The 25736-nt window shown below is 44.8% G+C and overlaps 1 protein-coding gene across 1 annotated transcript in view; it reads left to right on the top strand.

The window, feature by feature from the left end:
• Positions 1–25736, top strand: part of WDR37 (WD repeat domain 37) — an 80559-nt gene that overhangs the window by 22042 nt on the left and 32781 nt on the right. Inside the window, exons 4-9 of the mRNA XM_017514056.2 lie at positions 2739–2834; positions 3165–3229; positions 7191–7326; positions 9177–9248; positions 18349–18393; positions 20351–20427. Coding sequence (XP_017369545.1) covers positions 2739–2834; positions 3165–3229; positions 7191–7326; positions 9177–9248; positions 18349–18393; positions 20351–20427 — 491 coding nt within the window. The remainder of the gene's footprint in view (positions 1–2738; positions 2835–3164; positions 3230–7190; positions 7327–9176; positions 9249–18348; positions 18394–20350; positions 20428–25736) is intronic.

Genomic DNA, 25736 nt, shown 5'->3' with positions numbered 1-25736 from the left:
ATGTTGACCAGGATGGTCTCGATCTCTTGACCTCGTGATCCACCCGCCTCGGCCTCCCAAAGTGCTGGGATTACAGGCTTGAGCCACCGCGCCTGGCAGGAGTGTTTGTTTTTAAATCACATGTCACACTAGGTAGCCATTTATACAACTTGATTTATAGTTTCCTTGGCAGAAATTTGGAACTTTAAACTCTTTAAGCATTTTATGTATAAAAATATATAGTGACACAAAATAAGAGTTTCAAATCAAAGATAATTCACTTTGGAAAAAGCATATTTGTACTTGGTCTTAAGAGTTGTTCTTTCATTCATTCATTCATTCATTCTAAGCAGAGTCTTCTTCTGCAGGATTCTAAACTGCCTTCCTCCGTTCGCAGTACACTTCTGGAACTGTTTGGGCAAATAGAAAGAGAATTTGAAAACCTTTATATTGAAAACTTAGAATGTGAGTATCTCCCATTTTAATATATTTTTATAGCTTTTTACCTATTCATGGAAGTCTTTGAGAGTCAAATTTCTGAGTAGACATTCATCACTATATTAGTTTTCTGTTCTGCTGTAGCAAACTTAAACTTATTTTAGTGGCTTAACATAACACAGATATTGGTTGAGCGTGGTGGCTTACGCCTGTAATCTCAGCATGTTGGGAGGCCAAGGCCAGTGGATGATGAAGTCAGGAGTTCAAGACCAGCCTGACCAACATGGTGAAACCCTGTCTTTATTAAATACAAAGATTAGCTGGGTGTGGTGGCGTGTGTGCGTGCCTGTAATTTCATCTACTCAGGAGGCTGAGGCAGGGAAATTGCTTGAACCTGTGAAGTGGAGGTTGCAGTGAGCTGAGATTGCACCACTGCACTCCAGCCTGGGCGACAGAGTGAAACTCTGTCTCAAAAAAAAAAAAAAAAGAGAAAGGAAATGCAGATTTGTCATCTTGCAGTTCTGTGGGTCTGGTATGATTCCCATGAGGCCACAGTTGGGTGTTGGCCAAGCTCTGCTCCCTCTGGAGGCTCTGGGGAGGATTGTTCCTGCACATTGGGATTGTGACAGAATTCAGTTCTTTGCAGTTTTAGAACAAAGGTCTGTTGCTGCACTCCTTGGCTTTTGGCCCCCTCCCTCTTGCTGGAGTCCTCCTGCTTGCTCTCTGACCCACCCCCACCTCTCCTGCCCTCTGAAGAATGTGTGTGATTGGATTGGGCCCCAGGATAGTCAGGCAGAGACCTTGTGCCCGTGTTGTGTTCTATTCACGGGTTGTGGGCTTAAGGCATGGGCATGTGTGAGGGTTCATTATCCTGCTTACTGCACCAACTGGTCCAAATTGTGATTTCATAAAAAATACATGAATCTTACAATTTTCTCTTTACCAAGTACACCATAAATTGAGAAAACATTGATTTACTTTTTTAATACTATACCATCATTTGAAAAGTGATGCATGTACTATCTGACTTATTAAAGGCAAATCAAAACAATTTTGAATTAGCTTGGCTTTAACTTTTTTTTCCATTTTTTATTTTGGAAGTAATGCCTATATATGGTTAAAAATTTATCAAACAGTATAAAAAGAAAGCTACCGTTACCCCTCAACCCCATCACACTTCAAAGGAAGGCATTTTCTGCATGTTTTTGCTTTTGGTTCTTTTGGTGGTTAGTCCTATAAATGTAAGGAAGCTTCTTCTGGTTTTAGGTGGATCTGCTTTAGTGTTAATGCTTCACAGTGAAATAAACAAGTCCTTTTTGCTGCTCCATTACTTACCAGTTTTTCTTTTTCTAGGGTTTGTGTTTGTAAAATTTATACTTATAAAGACAGGGTCTTACTGTGTTGCCCAGGCTGGTCTCAAACCCCTGGGCTTAAGTGATCTTCCCATTTTGGCCTCCCAAAGTGCTGGGATTACAGGTGTGAGCCACCATACCCAATCTATAAAATTTGTATTAGACAAATGTAACTATAATCAAGTTTTTCATGCTTTATCTACACATTGATTCTAAAAGTTGAATGCTAACAAAGAGCATTTCCGTTGTTAAGCTATTTTTTACTCTATAACTTAGTGGTGTGATTGGATCAGTAATGAAGAGAATATAATCCTATGTCATTTAAACTTTCTTGACAATTCATAGAGGGAAAAATTACTTCAATTTTTTTTTTTTTTTTTTTTTAAGTACAGAGTCTTGCCCTGTCGCTCAGGCTGGAGTTCACTGGTACAATCTGGGCTCACTGCAACCTCCGCCTCACAAGTTCAAGCGATTCTCATGCCTCAGCCTCCAAGTAGCTGGGGTTACAATCATTCCCAGCTTTTTTGTGTGTTTTTAGCAGAGAAGGGGTTTCACCATGTTGGCCAGGCTGATCTTGAACTGTCCCCAAGTGATCTGCCCGCCTTGGCTTCCCAAAGTGTTGGGATTACAGGCATGAGCCACCATGCCCAGCCCAGAATAATGTTTTTAATTGCACAGAATCAAGCACTATGGAGACTATGTTGAAGTGCAGGTGCTGTTCTTGAGACCCTGATAGCAGTGTCTTCCAAAGTGTAGCAAGTGTATATGAGCTTTTATTTTTGGAATGATACCTCAAATGATTTCTTTAGTTTTTTGAGAACTCTGTGAATTGTGATGTTGCTTATTGGAATATGATTTATGTCTTTATATAACACTGTAACATTTTTTCTGTGTGCAAGTTTTGGAAGTGGTGAGTACATTTAAACATAAAAACATACTTTACATTTTTGAAAACTTTTTTATTACCAGTACGTAGAGAAATCGACACTCTTAACGAACGTTTAGCTGCTGAAGGACAAGCGATTGATGGAGCAGAGCTGAGCAAGGGCCAACTCAAAACAAAAGGTAAGGTGAATTCCCATGAAGGTTTTGTCCTGCAGGTTATCTATGCAGGAAATGTGGAATTTAGCGAAGGACGCTGGCTGGTTTGTGTTTTGCTGTCTGCAGACCTTGAGCTATCTATTTCAGGTGTGGGTCTAGGAGAATCTAATTCAGGTGTGGGTTTGGGAGAATAAGGAGCTCAGTTCTTGTTCCTGCCCTGCCATGGCTCGTGTTGCTAGGGCCAGACAAACCCTCTGGGCCCCCTTTCTTCCTGTGCGAGACACAAAACCCATCTGTGAGGCTGGAGTCTTTGGTCTTGTGATTGTGTTTGATTGTCACTCTCTGTCCCTGCAGCCAGTCACAGCACCAGCCAGCTCTCCCAGAAACTGAAGACCACTTACAAGGCTTCCACCAGCAAGGTACGTAGGTCCCAGCTTCTGGGCCATCATGTGGTGGTTAAGGTGTGCAGATGTGTACTTCAAGTTGCACATTTTCCAATTAGAAGGGCACAGTAGAAAAAGATAAATGGTTTTCAGGAAAATTTAGTTTATAAAAGGAATGTCTTGGCCAGGCATGGTGGCTCACACCTGTAATCCCAGCACTTTGGAAGGCCGTGGCTGGCAGATTGCTTGAGGTCAGGAGTTTGTGAGACTAGCTCGGCCAACATGGCGAAACCCTGTCTCTACTAAAAATATAAAAATTAGCCAGGTGTGGTGGTGGGTGCCTGTAATCCCAGCTCCTCGAGAGGCTGAGGCATGAGAATCGCTTAAGCCTGGGAGGTGGTGGTTGTAGTGAGCCGAGATTACATCATTGCACACTAGTCTGGGCAACAGAGCGAGACTCTAGTCTGGGCAACAGAGCGAGACTCTGTCTAAAAAAAAAAAAAAAAAAAAGTCAGTATGCAGACCCTTATATAGTAGCTTACCCTAGTACACACTGGAATTTATCTATGATGTATTAGTAACATATTGTCTGTAGAGGGAATATATTCTATTGTTAATTTGCTTAATATAAAGGCTCTGAATTTGGAGGAAGCTAATAGATAGGTATAAATTAGTGGAAATTATGTTCTGAGCTAAAGTTACATTTAGTTCATTATGTTCTTTTCCTCAGTTTTCTAAGTGTGATCAGGAGGTGAAGGTCTGTCTTTGAGGTGAATAGGGACATTCATGGCATTTTGCATTTTCGTAAAGTTTCTCATGTTGAGCTTCTGAAAGTGGCAAGGGTTTAATTGTTTGGGAATTCATTTGTCTATGGTGGAGTACTACTATCAAGTGATATTTGGAGGTAATTTTGTATGTGTCTGTACTTTGGCATCTTTCAAGGATACAAAAGATAAATTGATTACCTAACCTTAGTGAATACACATTCCTTTTGCTAAACTTGAGGGAAAATATTGAAATTTTCAGTGACTCTGCTATGATGGTGTTAACTAGTTCTTGTTAGCTTTTTATTTTTCCAATTTGTTTCCTTGAGTTTAAAGTTATTTAGTATGACATATATAGTAAGATTAACTTCAATTAATAGAGTAAATTCAGTCCTTCTGCTATTTCTCCTCATTTGATAGCCTTTGGTAATTCTTTGTTATTCAAAAGAAAATCTGAAATTGCTGGTATTTTCTACTATACTTTCCTTTGATAACATCTAGAATGTAAGTTGCTAATTTATTTGATTTTTTTGGCCATGTAATACATAGCTTACACTTACAGTTTTGAACTTTCTAATAAATTAAAGCGTTTTCTTCATAATGAAGTGTGAAATTATGTTTTGCTTCATTAAGTTCTTGTTACATTATCTTGGATTATTTTGCTTTTTGTGGTGTGTACAGCTGTATGTATGCAGTGTATGGTCTTGGAGTTCCAAAACTTTCTGATTATTTCTGAAGCAGAGGAAGAAATAATTATATAAATTTGTCCTTTACCATGTACAGTAAAAAATAAGATTTAGACAAGGGTAAGGATATGTATGGTAACGTATTGCTTTAAAAAATATATTAGAGATATTTAAAGCCCTGTCATTTTAGGTACTAGAAATTAATCTGAATTTATAAGAAGCATATTACTAATGATCTTTATAGCTTTTGCACAATGTCTGTACCCACTGTAAAAAAAAAAAAAAAACCATGAAAATATAAGACATCTGAAGATTGAAGAAATTATTTGGTAACAGTATATTCTGATTTGTACTACAGTGTGGATTCTTGGTGCCAAAGCTAAGCATGAATGCAACAAGAGAAAGGCCACAGTCTAGGTTTATTACTTTCCCTCCTTCTGACTCAGAGCCATGAAAAGCAAGTAGCATGTTTGGTGGGATGGTGGGAACATAGAAGTGTGTTACATAAACGCAGAAGAGGTTTTTCCGCTTCCTGGTGGCTTAATGACATTTCTGATGCCTATGTGGGAGGTAAGTGAGGCAGTTTAACCTGCAGCCCACTTTAAAGAAACTCGTAAAAATCAGAAAGGGCTTTTTCCACAAAGAAAGATATTTAGATTTACAAAAATACTTGCAAACATTTTCATAGCAGTTCTTTAGATTGCGGCTCCGTTAAAATGATCTGGGATGATGGGTGTAAGCATCAGTTTGCAGCTTCATTCTGCTGCTATTCTGTTATAAATATTCCCTCTAAGTAATTCAATCTGTTTTGTTGGGCCTCTTTGTAATGATGTCAAAAGAGTTAAAGTAATAGATGGTCAAAATGCAGTGGGCATTTTGGAAGCAACACACATGAGAAAATACTTGAAAACGGCACGTTATCTCCTGCACAGCTCCACCAGAAGGACAGTCGGAGCCTCAGGGAAGGAGCCACTCTGTTCTCAGCCTGCGAAGGGAGCAGGTGAAGAATGGAACGCTAGCGTTTGTTTCTTATAATACTGTTATTTATGTTAGAAATGGTGAGAGACTTGGACAATGAAATTTACTGTAGCTTATTATGGTTGGAGGTTGTGTGTGTTCTTTAGTTTCACTCCCTCTTAAAATGTCACAATATTATTTAACATCTGAATGGCACATTTCCTATGTTTTGGAGGCAAATTTCGCTGGATTGAATAGGATATTAGCGTTCAGAAAGGAAAGAGGATAATAATGGGTTTGAGGTTGAACAAGTGCTTCTGTAATTCCTGTGACCAATTCCAGTGGAAGTTCTTTCTGTTACTGGCGAAAATGTTGGTGTCTTCCTCAGCCTTTTTGTCACTGTATCGGGGGAGAATAACTTGAGTGTGCATACCTGAACTGACGTGACAGTGGATCGTGCTTTCATGTACTTATGGAAGAATGAATTGAGATCTGGTTTGTCAGGGCTTTGCCAAATCTGTGTTTAAAGCAAGTTGTGTAATGCCACTGATTTTTTCACTTAATTTTTTTGCTTTATTATTCTGAAAAGTCTATATTATTCTGATTTACTTAAAAGCTGGACAGCTGTTTTCTTACCTAAGAAAAATGTAAAAAGCAAACTCTGCAGAAATCATTGTGTTAAATTAGTTTCTTCCTCACTCACTTCATATTTTTCCTGATATGAGAACATGAGAACTGTCTGCTGTATGTGTCGTTATTCGAGACGATGCCTTTCTGTGGTCCTAGCTGTTTTTGCGTTGTGTCCTGCTAGGCTGAACATGTCTGAAAGGCAAGGGGCCCATGGAGGTGTTGTCCTGCGCCCTTGAGGCTGATGCCTGCCCTGAGCAAGCACCCAGTGGGCAGCCTCGGACGAACTGGCACACCCGTTAGTGTCGCCTTTGGATCCCTCCCCACCACAGGCGTTTTTCTACTCGATGATATATGGTTGGTGCAAATTACCCAAAAACAGCAAAATGTGAACGTGTTTAGCGATCAATGTCATTAGCTAAAGTTAAGGGTTTGGGGTGTCCTTCCTTTTTCATTTCTGGGTGGCTAGCTAGCTATTTGGTTTTTTAAAGAATTTGGAAATTTTGTCTGATAGTTTGGGTTTGGGGAAGAGTGACTTGGAATACCAAAATCTGGTCTTCTGCAGTGAGACCTTCCATGCCTGGCTGTGAGGCTGAGGTGCAGGAGTCTTCACAAGTCATCACAAGGGCTCCATGCGTTCTCTGTGATACGAGCTGAACCTGCCACCCTTCCCACACGGGGCGCTTCAGCTCAACGCTTGTGTCTGTGATACGAGCTGAACTTGCCACCCTTCCCACACGGGGCGCTTCAGCTCAACGCTTGTGTCTGTGATACGAGGTGAACTTGCCACCCTTCCCACATGGGGCGCTTCAGCTCACGCATGTGCCGTGTTCCTTTAGTGCTTTAACTGTCCTGGTCAGTGATTTATGCATTTTTCAAGACATCCTTTTTGTTTTACCTTTCTTGACTTAGAAAAATTCATTTCAGTAAATTGTTTCACAAGACTCCCCGTCACGGTTTCAGATTGTCTCCAGCTTTAAGACCACGACATCGCGGGCTGCCTGCCAGCTTGTGAAGGAGTACATTGGTCACCGGGATGGCATTTGGGATGTCAGTGTGGCCAGGACACAGCCAGTGGTGCTCGGGACTGCGTCAGCTGGTGAGTTACACACGGACCTGGCCAGCCTGCGGAAGCATGGCTGTGCCTGATCCCTGAGTGACGGACATTCACTTGTCTGTGACAGGAACCTTAGATGCAGAAGTGTCATGGAGGAGTCAGTGGAACCAGCTCATTAGCCCTTGGTGATGCCTGGTGCTGTGGTTTGCAGTCCTACATTCTGTGGTCCTGTGGGTGGGTGCACAGCTGCTCCCTGCATTCCGTGGTCCCGTGGGTGGGTGTCCGGCTGCTCCCTGAATTCCGTAGCCCTGTGGGTGGGTGTCCAACTGCACCCAGCATTCCATGGTCCCGTGGGTGGGTGTCCAGCTGCATCCAGCATTCCGTGGTCCCATGGGTGGGTATCAAACCACACCCAGCATTCTGTGGTCCCTTGGGTGGGTGCCCAGTTATAGCCAGCATTCCATGGTCCCGTTGGTGAGTGTCCAGCTGCTCCCTGCATTCCATGGTCCTGTGGACAGGTGGTCAGTTGCATCTTGTATTCCGTGGTCCCAGGGATAGGTGTGCAGCTGCTCCGTGCCTTTTCCAGGTCCCCGTGGGTAGGGTGTTGCAACTCACAGTCAACAAAATATCTGAGGAAAGAAATACTTGTTTGGGATGGATTTAACTTAAATGTGTTGAGGAATTGGTGTTCCAGTTGCTCTTTTTCTCCTTATCCATAGCCAAGTATGCTTCTGATTTGTAGATATGTTTGACTTTTTTTCCCATAAATGGAGTAGCTGAGAGACAGTGCTGCGATACTCACTGAAAGTGAATACTACCTGGGCTTAGCCATCAGTGGAGCCTGATGGGCTTCCCCAGCCAGGGTTTGCCCACAGACACACAGGGGCAGAGTGTGGAAAGCGACCCTTTGTTTTCTCTAAAAAAAAAGGTATTTTATGAAAGCTGTCTAAGGTGGCATAATACCCCTTCAGATAAAAATAGCTCAAATTAAAAATGGTGCTCATTGTAAATGCTGTCCCAGCTTGTGAGACATTAATCACTCACTGGATTCTGCTTTTTAGAGGCAGACGTGAATGTGATACACCACTTGAACAGTGAGCAAAGTTCTTGCTTCTCTTTGAAACTGTTAAGTCAGGCTGGGCGCGGTGGCTCAAGCCTGTAATCCCAGCACTTTGGGAGGCCGAGGCGGGTGGATCACGAGGTCAAGAGATCGAGACCATCCTGGTCAACATGGTGAAACCCCGTCTCTACTAAAAATACAAAACATTAGCTGGGCATGGTGGTGCGTGCCTGTAATCCCAGCTACTCAGGAGGCTGAGGCAGGAGAATTGCCTGAACCCAGGAGGCGGAGGTTGCGGTGAGCCGAGATCGCTGTCATTGTACTCCAGCCTGGGTAACATGAGTGAAACTCCGTCTCAAAAAAAAAAAAAAAAAAAGAAACTGTTAAGTCTACTTAAAAAAATAATGGCTGTAAGAGAAATGCCCAAACAAAAACTTATCTCAACAGTTGTAACTGGATTTGGATGCTGTTTGAATATGAAGCTGGAAGATGTTCTGCAACATTTTAATACTTTAATTAAATCATGAAACTGTAATATGAATGACCCCTGCCTGTAAGCTTCCAGTACGATGCAGCCAACCTCATAATAAAGGAGGAAATGGAGTCTCTGGTCTGTCAGCCAACGTCATGGCCTCAGACAGGTCACAGCTTCTCCCGTCTGGGAAATGTTTTCTTTGATCAGTTGAAGTGTGCAGAGTAATAGAATCAAAGGTGCGAGAGATATCAGTGGTAGTGTGACTTCCCATTGTTAGGATATTTGTCTTATTCTTTCATTTAAAAAACTATAAACTGATGGCAGGTAAGTTCTGACTTGTTCATTTCCAACTTGCAGACCACACGGCTTTGCTGTGGAGCATAGAGATGGGGAAGTGCCTTGTCAAGTACGCAGGCCACGTGGGCTCAGGTAAGTGCTGCCGGAGGGGCGTGCTGTCTCCAGAGGCCATCGCCTCCTCCAGGGTTTCTAAGATTGTGCATGATAAAGTCAGCTGTGTAGCTCGGTAGTGAGTTTTACTGCTTGGGTTGTTAGGGGACAGTCCGGTCTATTCAGAGACTGGGATAAACTCTGTGTCTTGAGCTTGTATGGGCTCGATAACAGGGAAAAGCTTAACTCCTATACAATGCACATGTCATGTTAGTCTGCATTTTATTTAATGTATATAAACCATATGTGGGAAATTTTATAACTGAAATGTGTACATTATCACAAAATGTGTATCTGTTTTAGAGATTTACTTCTGTTGTAGTGGTAGTTCAGATGTATTCAGGCTGAATAAAGGATCCTCCATGAATGTGCCTGTGTGCCTGTGGTTAATGCTGTCCACTGTAGTTCTTTTTTGCCTTTTCACGTAGAGCTGTGTGTGTACCAGTTTCCTGGCCAGATTTTATTTCTGTTTCCTCTCGCATGTGCTATGTGGCTCCTTCCCCTGCAGTACTTCTCACCTGCTCACTCACCCTTCCTTATGCCCTCCTTGCTGCCAGGCTGAGAGGTGGCATAGCCTGTGTGCACAGAGGGACAGGTGTGGTTGGGGCCTGTGGCTCTGAGCGCCTGTCTCCGTCCCCAGGGCCCTGATGAGCTGCAGACCCCTCCCCACCCTCCCCTTTCCAGGAGCCCTCTCCTCACCTCCCCTTTCCCAGGACCCCCTCTCCTTTGGCTATTCTTCTTGCCATTGTGTCTTCTCTTTCTTGCTCTGACTTTTCCCCTTAGTGTGTAGACAGGATGGTGCCTTCCCGTGTTAGACGCCCTCCCTTGTGCTGCTTTCTTACCTGCCTTCCCCTGGCATCCCACATACTGGCTGGGGTGCCACAGTGCCACCTGCAGTTTCCAGTGCCTGGCATGTGTGTGATTGGTGCTCAAATGCAGAGCAAAACGTTGGTACGGGAACGAGCACTGTATTCTGTTTCCTCATTCGAATTTCCTCTTTAAAAAACGTTAAAAAATTAAATATATGTGCATAGGCTAAAAAACTGAAAAGTGTTACACGTCCCGCATAAATCACTGGCAGCTGCCTGCCTCATTCTTCCTTACTCCCTATTCTCCCCTTTCAAAAGGCAGTGACTCTTTTAAGTATTCTGCTTTTTCTTCCCTTTTTGTACATAAGAACATGTTTTATTATGTCATAAATTTTGAGTTTTAGACAAAAAAGTGACTTATTAAGGGAGATGGAGATCTGGCCTTACCATCCCAAAGAGATACATCAGGATTTTTTTTTTTTTTGAGATAGGGTCTTACTCTGTCACCCATGTTGGAGTGCATTGGTGTAATCACGGCTCACTGCAGCCTCAACCATGCAGGCTTCAAGTGAGCTTCCCATCTCAGCCTCCTGAGTAGCTGGAACTACTGGTGCATGCCACCATACCTGGCTAATTTTTTTGCACCTTTTCTTTTTTTGAGACAGAGTCTTGTTCTATCATACCACTGGAGTACAGTGGTATGATCCTGTAACCTCTGTCTCCCAGGTTCAAGTGATTCTTGTCCCACAGCCTCCTCAGTAGCTGAGATTGCAGATGTGGACCACCACGCCCTGCTAATTTTTTTGTATTTTAGTAGAGATGGGGTGTCACCATGTTGCCAAGGCTGGTCTCAAATTCCTGAGCTCAGGCAATCTGACCACCTTGGCCTCCTCCAAAATGCTAAGATTGTAGGCGTGAGCCATTGTACCAGGCCTACGTCATGATTTTTATTGAGTTGTACAAATTTTGGGAATTATGACTACCCCTACTCATGTATTGAGCCTGAATTTTCTCCCCAGTTTTGTTTTTTCAGGAATTGGTAGTTGCCATATTTTTCCCTCTTGCCTACTTTTCTGTATATGTCCCTAATGATCCTTAAACTCAGCTGTATTTGTAAAGTTTTTCTCAGTGTGATCAGACTCCTCAGATGAGTCTTTGTTGTTTGTGCTGTTCTCATTCCCTTGCTGAGGTCCTCCACTCTTGGAGCTGGGTTGACGTCTGAGTTCTTCAAAGTCGTTGCCCTTCAAATTTCCCTTTAGCAGCATCCAGGGATTTCTCTCAACCTCTCTCCTCTGTCACAGCCTTTCTTTCTGGAACCCAAATCTTTTTTTCTTCATGGAGGTTCATATTTCAGTAGCTTTCTTACATAGGTATCTTAGAGGTAAAACCTTTGAGACCTTAAGTGTTTGCAAAACGGATTTCATCTTTACACTTCATTGGTAATTTGGCTGAGTATTTTCTTCTACATAGGAAATAATTTTCATTCAAAAAATTTGAAGATATTACGTTGTTGGGCTATTTTTATAACTTCTAGGATTGATAGTAAGTCTGACACTATTTTGAATCTGATCACATGTAGGTGATCTGATGTTTCTGTCTAAAAGTGTCTTGGGATTTCTTTTCGGGTTTGGCTTGTGGACTTATAAAAAAATATGCTGGACATTCAGTGAGACTTCCCAGTCTAGAAATGTACGTTCTGAGAAATGTTCATGTATTTTAGAATTCATGTTAATAGGATGTTGGACCTGCTAGATTGTTCCTTTATCTTCTCTCTTTCATTTTCTACCTTATTTTTGTTTATTTCTAGGAGATTTCCCAAATGCTATCCATCAGCCTTTTGTTGAAAAAGAGATTCTTTCCATGATGATTTTAATTTCCTATGGTTCTTTGTTCTCTGAGGTTCCTTTTTATCATAACATTCTGTGACGTCTTCTCTTTTAGTTAGCCCATTGGGTGAGTGAACCTGTCTTCTTGGGGACACCAGGGGTGCTTCCTGGGATTCCAGCTGCTGCTTACTCAAGTCTCAATGCATTCTCCTCGCTCAAATGCCTGACCCCTGCCTTGGGTACTTGGAACCTTTCATTCTCTTTTACTTTCTGAACTTTTTACTACAGTGTGACATACACACTGGAAAGTATACAAATCATAAGTCGGCAGTGTGAATTTTTACAAAAAGTGTAAAACCACCTTCAAGATTAGGGTGTTAACTGTGAGATTCTTTCAGATTGCTGTGTTGTTGCATTGTTGTGTGGCCCTATATTATAGGCATTCTGTATACAAACACAGGAGATGTTGCTGGTTTGGTTCCAGAAAGGCAAGTTTTGCAGCAGAGTGAGTCACATGAATTTTCTGGTTACCCAGTACAAGTGTGTATAAAAGTTATGTTGGTATTGTGCTGGAGTCTATTAGGTGTGTAATAGCATCATGTCTAAAACACCAGTGTACAGTGGCACCACCCCGCTGCCCTGCAGTTGAAATTTGTGGATCACTTTTGACTCTTCAAAGACTAAATGACTGAGAGGCCACTGTTAACTGTAAGCCTTACCAATAACATCAACAGCTAACACATTTTCATGTTCTATGTATTACATACTTACCATAAAGAGTGACATTTTTACGATAAGCCGGAGAAAGGGATATGTTATTTAGAAAATTGTAAGGAAGAGAAAATGTGTAATATATTTATCATGTGTTAAGTGGAATAAGTTCTTCATTCTCTTGGTCTTCACATTGAGTGGGTTGATGAGGAGGAGGAAGAGGAAGAGTTAGTCTTGCTGTCTTAGGAGTGGCAGAGGTGGAAGAACATCCAAAAATGAGTGGACCCATGTTGTTTAAACCCATGTTACTCAAGGGTCCAGTGTACCTACCTTAATTTTAAAAATTATTGCTTAAAAATGCTAATGATCATCAGCGTCTTCAGTGAGTCATAGTCTTCTTCCTGGTGAAGGGTCTTGCCTTGATGTTGATGGCTGCTGACTGATCAGGGTGGCAGCTGCTGAAGGTTGGGTTGTCTGTGGCAGTTTCTTAAAATAAGACAGCAGTGAAGTTTGCTGCATTGACTGAGTCTTTCACAAAAGATTTCTCTATCACATGTGATACTATTGAATAACATTTATGCAGTTTCAAAATTGGAGCCAGTCCTCTCAGACTTTGCTGCTGCTGTATCAGTTAAGTTTATGTAATATTCTAAACCATTTGTTGTCATTTCAACAGCGTTCACAACATCTTCACCAGGAGTAGATTCCATCTCAAGAGATCACTTCCTTTGCTCATCCTTAAGAAGCAACTCCTCATTGATTCAAGTTTGATCTGAGATTGCAGCAGTTCAGTCCCATCTTCAGGCTCCACGTCTAATTCTAGTTCTCTTGCTATTTCTACCACGTCAGCAGTTACTTTCTCTGCTGAAATGTTGCAGCTCTCAAAGTTATCCATGAGGGTTGAAGTCAACTTCTTCCAAACTCTTGTTAATGATATATTCACCTTCTGCCACAAATCACAATTGTTCTTACTGGCATTTAGAAAGATGAATCGTTGCTAGAAGGTTTTCAATTGAGTTTGCCCAGATCCATCAGAGGAATCACTGTCTATGGCAGCTGTGGCCTTTTGAAGTGTGTTTCTTAAATAATAAGACTTGAAAGTCAAAATGACTCCTTGATCCATGGGCTGCAGAATGGATGTTGTGTCAGCAGGCATGAAATCAGCATTCATCTTGTACATTTTCATCGGAGTTCGTGGGTGACCAGGTGCATTGTCAATGAACAGTAATATTTTGAAAGTTGTATGTCTCAATGGTAGGCTTAAAATATTCAGTCAACAATGCTATAATTAGATGTGCTGTCATCCATGCCTTATTCCATTTATAGGCAGAGGAGTTGTAGCATAATTCCTAAGGGTTCTAGGGTTTTTAGAATGGCAAGTGAGCATTGACTTCCACTGAAAGTTACCAGCTGCATTAGCCCTTAACAAGTCAGCCTGTGCCTTGAAGTTTTGAAGGCATCGATGTCTCCTCTCTACCTATGGAAGTACTAGATGGCATATTCTTCCAATATAAGGCTGTTTGTTTGCATTCAGAACCCATTGTTTAGAGTAGCCATCTTCACTAATGATCTCAGCTGGATCTTCTGGAGAACTTGCTGCAGCTTCTCCATCAACACTTGCTGCTTCACCTTGTACTTTTATTTTGTGGAGATGGCTTCTTAAACCTCATAAACAACTGTCTGCCAACTTCCAGCTTCTCTTCGCAGTTCCCTCACCTCTCTCAGCCCTCACAGAATTGAAGAGAGTCAGGACCTTGCTCTGCATTAGGCTTTGGCTAAAGGGAATGTTGTGGCTGGTTTAATTAATCCAGACGGCTCAAGCCTCCTGTGCATCAACATGAAGGCTGTTTTACATTCTTATTGTTTGTGTGTTCACTGGAATAGCACTTTTACTCTTCTTCAAGAACTTTTCTTTTGCATTCAGAACTTCGCTGTTTGGTGCAAGACACCCAGCTTTCAGCCTGTCTCAGCTTTTGACATGTCTTCCTCACTAAGCATAATCATTTCTAGCTTTGGATTGAAAGGGAGCCGTGTGCAACCCTTCCTTTCATTGGAATACATTGAGGCCATTGTAGGGTTATTAGTTGGCCTAATTTTAGTATTGTTCTGTCTCAGGGAGCAGAGAGGCCTGAGCAGAGAGAGATGAGAGAAAGGCTGGTTGTTGGAGCAGTCAGAACCCCCACAGCATTTATAGAGTAAGTTTGTGGTCTTATGTGAGTGTGGTTTGTACCTCCCCCAGAAATGACAGTGGTAGCATCAGAGATTGCAGGTCACTCTTAACAGATATTATATTAATGAAAAAGTCCAAGGTCAAGGTGCTGGCAAAAAGAAACTAAAAAAAGAAAAAGTTTGAAATACTGTAAGAAGGGAACAGACACATGAAATGAACATGTGCTGTTGGAAAAATGGTGGGAAATAGGTGTTTGACGCAGGCTTGTCACAAACCCTTAATTTGTAAAAAATCCAATACCTACAAAGCACAGTAAAGTGAAGGGTAATAAAACGGGGCATGCCTGCATCCACACACACACGCACACATAGACGCAGAATCATCTCTTCACTGGAGAGGATTTAATTTTTCCCTGGCCAGCAGATAGAGTGAACGGCAAGCCTTGATTCACTGAATAGTTGGGGGTCGGTGGCTTTTAGGCTTTTGGGGCACTGCTGTTCCTCTGGCCTCTTTCCATTGTTCTAAGGGAGTTGTCCTTCAAGGGGGTGCCCTCACAGGCCCCAGCTTTAGTTTCATCTGCCGGTACTCTCCGCTTTAACTCTTAGAGGCTTTCTGCTTGGTGTCTGGCCTCATGCCCAATTTAGGTGCTGTCAGTGCCTGGGGGCTTGTGAGTGCTCTCTCGCCCCTTCGTGGCTGCCTCAGCTCCTGTCATTGCCCCTCACTTCTGAACTGCACCCTTGCTCCTGCCTGTCTCTGTGCCTTGAGGGAGTGAGTCAGCCCATGGGACTTCCAGTGCTTCTCTCTGGGGCCTCTGGGCCTGGGTGCCTTGGGGGCTCCACAATCATGTCAGGCCTTTTGCTTATTTTTTGCTGTTTATCTACAGCTTTTATAATTAATCCCAGTAAGGGAGTTTGAGTGGATCTGACAGAGACCTCCTTGTGGCAGCAAGAAGTTGTCTCTGCATGTTCTTGAGCACGGCTTTTTTGTTGGCTTTCCGTTCTTCACGCAGGTTAATTTAACCTTCCCGTGTCCACTCACCCACCATCACCATCTGCTTTTCTGGCTTCCAGTATTTGGTGTCTGTCTCTTCATTCATCGTCTCTTTAGTTCTTTGTAGGCCTGTGCCTGTTTCTTCTAGGACGCCTCCTGCATTTAGAGAGGCGTCGGAGAGTGGAGAAGATCCATGTGTTTCTGGCCTGCTGTTGTGTTGCGTGTGTCTCTCTTCTTCCTCCTGAGGACTTGTGTTTGCGTTTTTCCACGAGGGGATGTTTCGATCTCTCAGTTGACCTAGCTGAAGGGAGTGGTGAGGCTGGTGGGAATTTAATCGGTGCAACTCTACAAGGAAGTGGTCTGACCACAAATTACACTCTGCCTCTTTCCTCTTGGGTCCTCTGAGCAAAATGCCCAACGACAGACCCCCCGGAGGTGAAATGTGTGAGGGTCCCAGTGTCGCTGTGTCTGCACCTCTCAGAGGCAGAGGTGACGCTGGTGGCAGAGGTGGTTGTTCCCTTTGTTCTTCTCTCTTTAGATTTCAGCTTAAATTTTATGGCAGTTAAATGTGCATGCGATGGAAAGAGCCATATTACCTCTGACACTTGATGAAGGGTAGCTGTGGCTGGCATCCCTGTTTCTGCTCCTCTCGCGGCCACTGTGGATTGGGTCAGGTGCCTGTGGGTTCTGCTGCTGCACCTTTAAATCATGGCTCAAGGTGCTGCCCCAACCAGGCTGTCTGTTGACCGTCCACTGTGGAAGGTGACCAGGGGTGATTGAGCTCTCTCAAGGCCATTTCCATCCTCCCTCTATCATGATTCTGTGCTGATTTTGGTAAGATCTGTGGTCACTGTTCACATCATTATGGTTGCATGAGTAGTGCTACAAAGAAGCTTCCTCCGCAGCTCCCGTCACCACGTGCCCGCCTTCCACTGCCTTCTCGGCCACAGTAGGTGCGGTGTCTTCCAGCCCAGCTCCCGTCACCACGTGCCTGCCTTCCACTGCCTCCTCGGCCACAGTTGGTGCGGTGCCTTCCAGCCACACCTCACAGTGGCCCAGCTTCATTTGTGATTAGCTGAAGGTTGGGATAGACATAATAAAGTGAAAATTGATCGCTGATCTTACCAAAATTTCTCATTGAAGTTGGAAGCATTAGTACTATTTGTTAGTGGTTATAGTGATAATTTGGTTTTAGGTCTGTTGAGTGCTTAGGTTTATTACTTATAAGTGTACACAGTTGCTACCAGCTTTTCCCACAGTTATCTGTATTTTAATATTAATAATGAGACTATCTTCTAGCATTTTTCATTTAGTTCTTTAGAAAAATATAATTCTAATGGTATAGTTAACATTTAGTTAAGAGAGAACGTATTCAGATTTGGTAAAATTTCCAATATGTTCTGTGTTAGGGACATGCATTTTCTTTACAAGGGGTGGAAATAAGGGTTGGTATCCCCAGAGTGACACAAGTCAGCTCACTGTTCTGCTGACCAGTGCTGACTGAGGGTAGCTCACCCTGCCCCAAGCACTGTTGTTTGCTTTGGAAGATTCCAGGTGGGTAGGGTGGGCTCCAGACTGGGTCAGGCCTGTGTAGCCGGGCTCTGTGTTCAGTGCTGATGTTTGTGCGCATGCTTGGTGTCTTGCTGACCACATGCAAAGGTATCCCGTCTACAGTCAGGACAGAAGCAAGAGGGAAGGTGAAGTACCAGGGTCTCATGCTCCTTTTTCAAGAAAATGATAGCTTCCTCAGAAGACTTCTGGCTGGGCACGGCAGCATACACCTAGAATCCCAACACTTTGAGAGGCTGAGGCTGAGGCCGGCAGGAGTTTGAAACCAGCTTGGGCAACATGGCAAGACCTTGTCTCTACCGAAAATACAAAAAAAAAAAAAAAACGCAAACAGCCAGGCGTGGTGGCATCTTCTTGTACTCCCAGCTACTTTGGAGGCTAAGGTGGGAGGATCACTGAGTCTGGAAGGTCAAAGCTGCAGCAAGGCTGGATGGCACACTGCACTCCAGCCTGGGCAGCCGGAGTGAGACCTCTGCCAAATACCCCTTTTGTAAGGAGAGCGGGAGGGCATCATAACTGGTGTAACCCAGTCCTCATTCATCACCTGAGGCCGGCAGAGGTGATACTCTCTGGGATCCTGGGGTCTCTACTAGTCACAGAACAGATTGGGGTCCTTAGGCTGGCAAGGAAGGTGGGGCGGGCGTTGTGGCTTATAAACTGTGTCTGCCACGCTATAATTTGCCTTCACCTGTTGTTGTATTTTCTTTTTTAAAATCCTGATTTATTTTAAGATAAAAATGATATCCATGTCTATAAAAGGAAAGAGATTGTTAATATCCTTTTCCTGGGTCCTATACTGTAGCGATTTGGGGGTTCATACCTTAGCTGTTGTTTATTGTGGCTCTGTTCTAATTCTCACATTTATTTATAGTTTAATTGAGTGGAGGATCTAATATTGAACCCTCATAGTTCTTTTAATGTTGACTTTGAAATACATGCTATAGTTAATAAATGTTGATAACATGTTTTTGTCACTTTAAACATTTTATCATATTTTTATTTTGCAGTAAATTCTATAAAATTTCATCCCTCAGAGCAGTTGGCTCTCACTGGTATGTTGATTTTTTTCTTTATTGAACAAAATGATAGATGGTCTTAAAACAGCTATAAATATTCCTTTCTGATCAGTAGCAGAATAATCCATGGCGTTTATGAAAGTTAATCTTTAGTCAACATTTTATGAATGAAATGAGACGTGGATACAGGGAAGTACATTGAGCAGTGCTTTCTGGAGACAGTGGTGGATAGCAGTTAGAGTGATGGTGAGATGACGATTCATGGTAGTCCCGAAGTCTTTCGTACAGCATGTTTGTTGTTTACCTGTGGTTCCCGTAGTCGGACAGCTCCTTGAGGGCCTGTGGCTGTCGTTGCGTTCCCTTATCTTCTATGCATCTGATATGGAGAAGGGAGAAAAGTAGCGCAGAGAACACGGCAAGTTGTGAGTCAGCATTTTTATTTCTTTCTGGATAATTTACCTACACTGTGATAGCTTGGATAGAGTAGTTGTAAAAACATGCCTTCCTTGGTTGCTTTTGGAGGATAGCTTTACAGTCCTGAGGGCCTTTCCTGTGAGACTCTCAGACCCCCACAGTTGCCCGTGGTAGTCCAGGGACATTGGCGATCATCTGGAAGACTGTGTGTGGGCTTTCTATAGACCAGAGGTCCCTATGCTTTTTCTGTAAAGGAATAGTGAGTAAGTATTTTCATCTGTGTGGGACATTCAGGCTCTGTCTCCAATTCTCCTGTTGTAGCATAAAAGCAGTGGACGGTGCACTGATGAGTGGACATCGCTGTGTCTGGCAACTTTATTCACAAAAATGCGTGGCTGCCTGGGTTTTGCCTACGGGCCAGATTATGCTGACCAGGGATAGAACACTGAGGTTGAGATGACTGGCCACTTTGTGCAGGTGAAGTTGTGTAAGAAGGAGCCCCAGTGACAAGTACTTCCAGTGTGTGTGATACAGTGAGTCACGCGGTTTGGTCGGAGTTTTTATATCAGAGAGAAATGTGGGAGGGTTAGACTGAGAGTCATTTTGAGCAGTCTAGACCACATAGCTAATTTTCACCCTAATACGTATGTGAAGACTAAAGCAAGCAAGGAGTTTGAATCTTCTGAAGTTGGTGGTTTGTTGGATGATGGGAAAGGGGACAAAGGAGACTGGGGCAGTTAGACGTGTCCAGATTCAAACCAAAGGGCTGCGAAAGAGAGTGGAACGAGACACATCCAGGAACTGATGAAGACTTGGAAGCAAGCGGTAATGGGCACAGAGAGAGGAGAATTAGGCTGGATTGGGCATGATGTTGATGTGAGGAACAGTTGCAAGTCAGGGCAGCACCTTCATTTATAAAACATGTGCTGCCTCAGCTCAGAGCAGCTCCTTTAGGGAAGTTTGGTGCAGTGAAAAGAAGGTGGAAGCCAGCCTGCCCCCGTGTTGGGGAGACGTGGCCTTTCCGGTGTCGGAGGCGTGTTCTGTGCCTGCAGTGCTGTCCTTTGTCTTTCCAGTCCTCAGTCAAAGCGTTTCCTCGCAAACTGGCTGCTGAAAACAGAGCGGGATGGAGCCGCACAGGTGAGGAGTGCTGATAGGTGCCGCCCATTGAGAGGTTGCCTCAGGGTTGAATGGATGGAGATGAGCGTTTCTTTCCCTTGCATCTCAAGAGTTGATCACAGCTCTAGGTTCTGGTATAATAGGGTTTCTTAGGTTAGACAGATGGAGAATAAAGTCTACCATTGGTCCATTTTCTCTGAACCTCCGGGGCTTTCTATGCTAAAATGAAAAGTGAAGTAGTTTTATAAGTCATCATTATCTCATCAGTTTTGCACATATACTCTGTTCTCAGTAGCATTATGCAGTCTCAGAAAAGAGTTATTTAAGTGAAAAGTACATTCATTTCACTAAGTGGTCACTAAGCCGGAAAGGTCTGACTGCTGCCGCTCAGCCGGCGTGCAGTGAAGAGCACGTTTTACCATGGTCTGTGCCTTGGGTAATTTTCCCCGATTTCTCTCTTCAGCTTCTGGAGATCAGACTGCTCATATCTGGAGATACGCGGTGCAGCTGCCGACACCCCAGCCTGTCGCTGACACTAGTGTAAGCACCTTTCCTTACCTGCGAGCGTGTAGGATGCTGATGTCTGCGAACCTGAGATCCGTTTATAATATCTGCCATGGGCTGAATGCTTGTGTCCCCCCAGATTCAGTGTTGAAGCCTTCACCCCCAGTGTGGTTGACTTTGGAGATGGACCTCTAAGGAGGTAGTTGAGGTTCAGTGAGGTTGCGTGAGGTCCACTGGGATTAGTGTCCTCCCATGAGGAGACAATGGGGAGCTCGCCTGTGTTCTCAGTCTCTCTGCCACTGTCTGTGTCACGTACGGGCAGAGCCAGAGGGCGGCCATCTGTACGCCATAAAGAGAGACCGCATCAGAACCTGAATTGGCAGGAACCTTGATCTTGGACTTCCAGCCTCCAGAACTGTGAGAAAATACATTCCTGTTTTTTATAGGTCACCCAGTCTATGGTATTTTGTTACGGCAGCCAGCGCAAACTAAGACAGATTTTAGTACCGCAAAGTAGGGGGGCTGCTTAAGAAATGCCTACAATGAGGATGTGGCTTTGGAATTGGGAATGGGTAGGTGCTGCAGGAGTTCTCAGGTATCTGCTGGAGAAAGCCTCAATGGCTGTGAAGGGCTTGTTGGTAGAAATATGGACATTAATGATGACTCCGGTGAAGGCTCAGAGAAGAAAGGGGAGAGCTGGAGGGAAAGCTTCTAGCGTCCTGGAGAACGCAGGTATCATAGGCAGAATGTTGTGGAGAGTGGATGTTGAAGGCCCTTGTGGTGAGGCCTCAGAGGAGGCGAGGGACAGGTTACGGGAACCAGAGGAAAGTGATCCTCGTTACAAAATGGCAGAGGACTTGACTGGGCCGAGATCTCGTGAGTGAAATGTTAAAGGTGCAGCCTGGCTTCTTTCCTCGCATATAGTAAAATGTGAAAGGATGGAGACACACCGAAGGTGTTAAGGGAAAGGGGACGAGAACTTGTGAGATCAGGGACATTCCCAGCCTGTGCCTGTTACAAAAAAATGAGAAAGCCAGTTCTGAAGAGAACATGCAGGGTTTGTCTGAACAGCCAGCTGACAGGGAGGTGAGTGTGGGTGGGAGCCACAGCGGGAACCAGGAGTGGAGACGGGATTACACCCAGAGAACCAGAGGGGACACCATGGGGACAGAATGAAGGAAGGCATCAGACTGCTGGGATTCCACAGCACGGAAACCAGCGCTGCCTGGCCAAGAACCTTTAGCACCCTTCAAGACAAGGGAAGAACGCCCCCGAAGGTGATTCTGAGTTCGGCAGGGCTGCAGCTCTCACCGCAGGCCCAGGGTGAGGGCCTGTTTCTTCCTTGGTTTCAAAGCATGGGGCCTCCATGGTTTCAGGGCCTGGCTGCCATGGTCCAGTGCTGTGGGGGTGGGGCTGCCAGGCCGAGCCAAGGGGGTGATGCCCTCACCCCAGCATGCCTGGAGGGTGGCATCCAGCCCAGGAGGGGCGCTCTGGAGCCTGAAGAGCTTGTGGAGTTTGCCCTGTGGGGTTTTGGACTTGCTTGGGCCCCGCCACCCTTTCCCTTTTATCTTTCTCTCTCGAGAAGGAGTGTCTATCCCACCTATGCCCGACTGCTGTATTTTGGGAACCCGTAACTTGTTCGGGTTCAGTGGTTCATGGCTGGAGGGGAGCTCAGCTTCAGGATGAGCGAGTCGCACCCTGAGTCCTACCCACTCCTGATTCAGATGATGTTTTGTTAACACTCGGGATTTCATACCTCACACCTCAGTGCTGATGGCTGGAATAAGACTTCTGGGGCTGTTGGGATGGGATGAGTGCATTTGCTGTGCAAGAAGGATGTGAATTTTGGTAGGGGGGGTGGAACACGATGTTCTCGACTAAATGTCTCTGTCCCCTTGAATTTTGTGTTGAAGCCCTAATCCCCAGTGTGGCTGTCTTTGGAGATGGGATCTCTAAGGAAGTGGTTAAAGCAAAATGAGGTAGTGGAGGGGCTGCCCTGATCCCATAGGATGAGTGGTCTTTGCACATGCGCTTGCCTCTCCCTCTCTTTCCCTCTTTCTCCCCCTTCCTCCCCGCTTCTCCCTGTTGCTCTCCCTCCATGCTAATATTAGTAAAAGCCCCTGTGGGTGCATGGCAGGATGGCAGTGCCATGCACTGGAAGAGAAGCTGCACTGGTTGGCACCTTCGTCGTGGACTTGGAGTCTCCAGAACTGGGAAAAAACTAATTTCTGTTGTTGAAGCCGCTTGGCCTGTAGTCTTGTATTTTGGCGGCCTGCACTGACTGAGTCAGCACCTAGAAAGGTGCTCCTTCACTTGTGTGTGCGCGTGTCTGCTTCAGCCTTCCTTTCTACAGACAGGGAACATTTACCATCCAATCTCTTATATTTTATGTTTGGATGCTGTTTCTTACTGTTTCATCTGTTTAATATTAGACATCTGGGGTATCTTCCATGAACTTTCATCATATCAGTTAATGGCTTGTATGAATGGTTTCATCTGTGTAATATTAGACATCTGGTGTGTCTTCCATGGACTTTCATCACTCCAGTTAACGGCTCGTATGACATCATTTTTATGTGGTTCAAATTTAAACGTAGGTAATGAAAGATGTTGCCTATTGAGAGGAACGAATTCACGTACTTATCCCATAAATTCGTAAAATTCTTCACTTACCGTTTGCCTTGCGCTGCCTGCTGTAGCCCAGCCGCTGTGTTTATGATCACAGAGAGGCCTGAATGTTCCTCTGAGTGCAGTTACCTTCCTAGTTTCAGTGACAGGATAAACGTTAGTGGCGTGGTCTTCCCGCATGCTTAGCCCTCCCTGTGCACCTGAGCAGGTGGGAACGGCGCCAGGCAGACAGTGTGAATGATGCACATGTCTAGAAGTTTCAGTTTGCGTTGGGCTGTGGTCGTTGCAAGGACGAGAGTAATCTCGTTTTGATATTTTCACGTTGGAATATTCCTTGACTTTTCTGCTTCGTGAAATTCTAAACACTGTTGCATGTGGAGATAGTTAGCAGTTAATGAATTCCAGTGATAAATGAGTTTTCTTTAGTTGAGAGGTCCTAATGGTTCATTTTTAACTGGATGTATTATGTATTTTAACACATTTTTGTTCTCTTTGTGGAATTACCAGACTATTAATTCTGTAGCGCAGAACGCTGTCCATTAATACGCACGTTTGATGATGAAACCAGTGAAATGTGCATTGATGGTAGGTGCGGTGGAAAGGTGAGGAGGGTGAGCACTGATGCTCGGGAAATTCAGAGGACTTAATGTATGGATTGTTTTCCACATAAAATAAGAAAAATACTGGTTTTCTCAGAGGGAAGATTCATGTACAGTACTTACATTAAAAACACCTAATAGTTTACTTAGAATGTTCACCCAATTTTATTTTCTTCTTTACTACTTTGCTTGTGTTGGGTGAGTGCACGTCTCATTTTGCTAGTTGCCACCTCAAGATTTGGGGCTGGTGTTGGGGGGGTCTAAGTTAAAGATGAACCTCTGTGGCGTGCCATGACTTGAGCTGTCCCGAGCAGGCACAGTTGTGTCAGGCCCTCCCTGATGAAGAGTAGATAATACAGCTGCCTCCTGGTGTCGGCGGGGGAGCCATTCCAGGACCCGCAGATGCCACAGCCCATGGACGCCCAGGTCCCTGCGTAAACAGGTGTCGGCGGGGGATTGGTTCCAGGACTGTGTGCCCACAGATGCCAGAGCCTGTGGATGCCCAAGTTCCTGCATAAACAGCATGGTAGGCTCCTTCCAGCATTGCTGGATGAAATGAGCCTCCTTAGGTGGAAAGCCGCCTTGTTTTCTGAAGCTTTTGCCGGCCAGTCTTGACTCTGATTTGCTTAGCAGTTCTAATTTTAAATTTCAACACAAACTGTAATCTGTTGAAATCTGTGTTCATCTTGAATCATCATAGCTTTTGGACAGACAGCTTGTTTTTTAAAATTTCCATCTGTGAGTTTTGCTTGACATCTACAATGTTGATGAGGAAGTGTTTGGGTGGCATAGTGGAAACAGATTTATGTTACCAGCAGAACGACTGTCGCACCCAAGTGAGGTCACGCCGAGTTATTAGTTTAACTTCATTGGGCTTCTTTTTCTCCTCTGAAGGAGTTTGCCCCGTCGCTGCCCCTGGCTCTTTGCTGAGCTCCCTTCGGAGCCATTTTCCCAGCCGTGGGCAGTGCTGTCACCTGTCACCTCCTGCCTTCAAGGTGGCATCCGAGTCACTTCCTCCTGCTGCAGCCTGTCTGGGGGCCCTCTGCCAGCCTGTGAGCCTCACGCCCCTCGTGTCCCTGACCCCCTGTCCCGACTGAGCTGCGCAGGCCGCCCTGAGCTTGCTGTCTGGTTTCTTTGTGCCACCCCCTCTGGAAACGTCACCATCTGTCACCCGTGCTTTGGACCAAACACCTTTACATGGTTGGTCTGTATTGTTCTCTTACTGCATGTAGAAATCAGCGTGTCAGCAGCTCCTGAAGCAGAGGGGGTTTCAGTTCTCTCTTCCTACCCTGCTCCAGGCCGCGCTCTCTCACCAGCGCTTCTCTCATCTCTGTTCATCTCCCCACGTTGTTTTCTGGGGCTGTCGTAACAAAGTGCCACAGCCTGGGTGGCTTCTAAACAACAGGCCTGTGTTCCTGCAGTCCCAGAGGCTGGAGCCGAGACCAGGATGTGAGCAGGACCAGTTCCTGCTGAGGCCTCTCCATGGCTCGGAGATGGCGTCTTCACCCGGGGTTCTTCATCCCTCTGGGAGTGTCTGGGTCCTTATCCCTTCTTAGGAGGACGTCAGGCCTGTTGGATTAGGGTCCACTCTCCTGGCCCCATCTTACCTTAATCAGCTCTTTGAAGTCCCTTTCTCTAAACAGCCACATTCTGAGGTCCTGGGTGAGTTCTTGAGCGCAGGAATGTGGGTCCATAGCAGCCCCTTGTTCACGCAGCACACGCCAGGCACCACGTCCCACACACAGCCGCCTGGTGATTTGGCATCACACATGGAATGAAAGCCAGCGTCCTTTCCACAGTCTCCTGGGATGACACGAACTGTTCCTGATGCGGCCTCAGACTTTGCCTCCTGTAGCTGCTCCTCAACACAGGCGGGCCTTAACCTTCCTTTCATCATGCCCGACTCAAGCATGACCTCATCACAGAGCCCTCCTCAACCATTCCATGGAAAATAGCAGCCCCCGACCAAGCTGCCCCTTGTCCTGTTTTATTTTACTCCACAGAACTTACTGCCACCTTACTGTGTGTGTGTTTATGTGCCGTGTGTTCCTGTCCTGCCGTGCTTCCCTGTGATGTGTGTTCCCGTCCTGCTCTGTGTCCCTGTGACGTGTGTTCCCG

The sequence above is a fragment of the Cebus imitator genome, unplaced genomic scaffold (genome assembly GCF_001604975.1).
Source record: "Cebus imitator isolate Cc_AM_T3 unplaced genomic scaffold, Cebus_imitator-1.0 Scaffold513, whole genome shotgun sequence".
Classification (NCBI taxonomy): Eukaryota; Metazoa; Chordata; class Mammalia; order Primates; family Cebidae; genus Cebus; species Cebus imitator.
The sequence above is the reverse complement of the archived record's forward strand: the minus strand, read 5'-3'. Positions and strand labels throughout refer to the sequence as shown.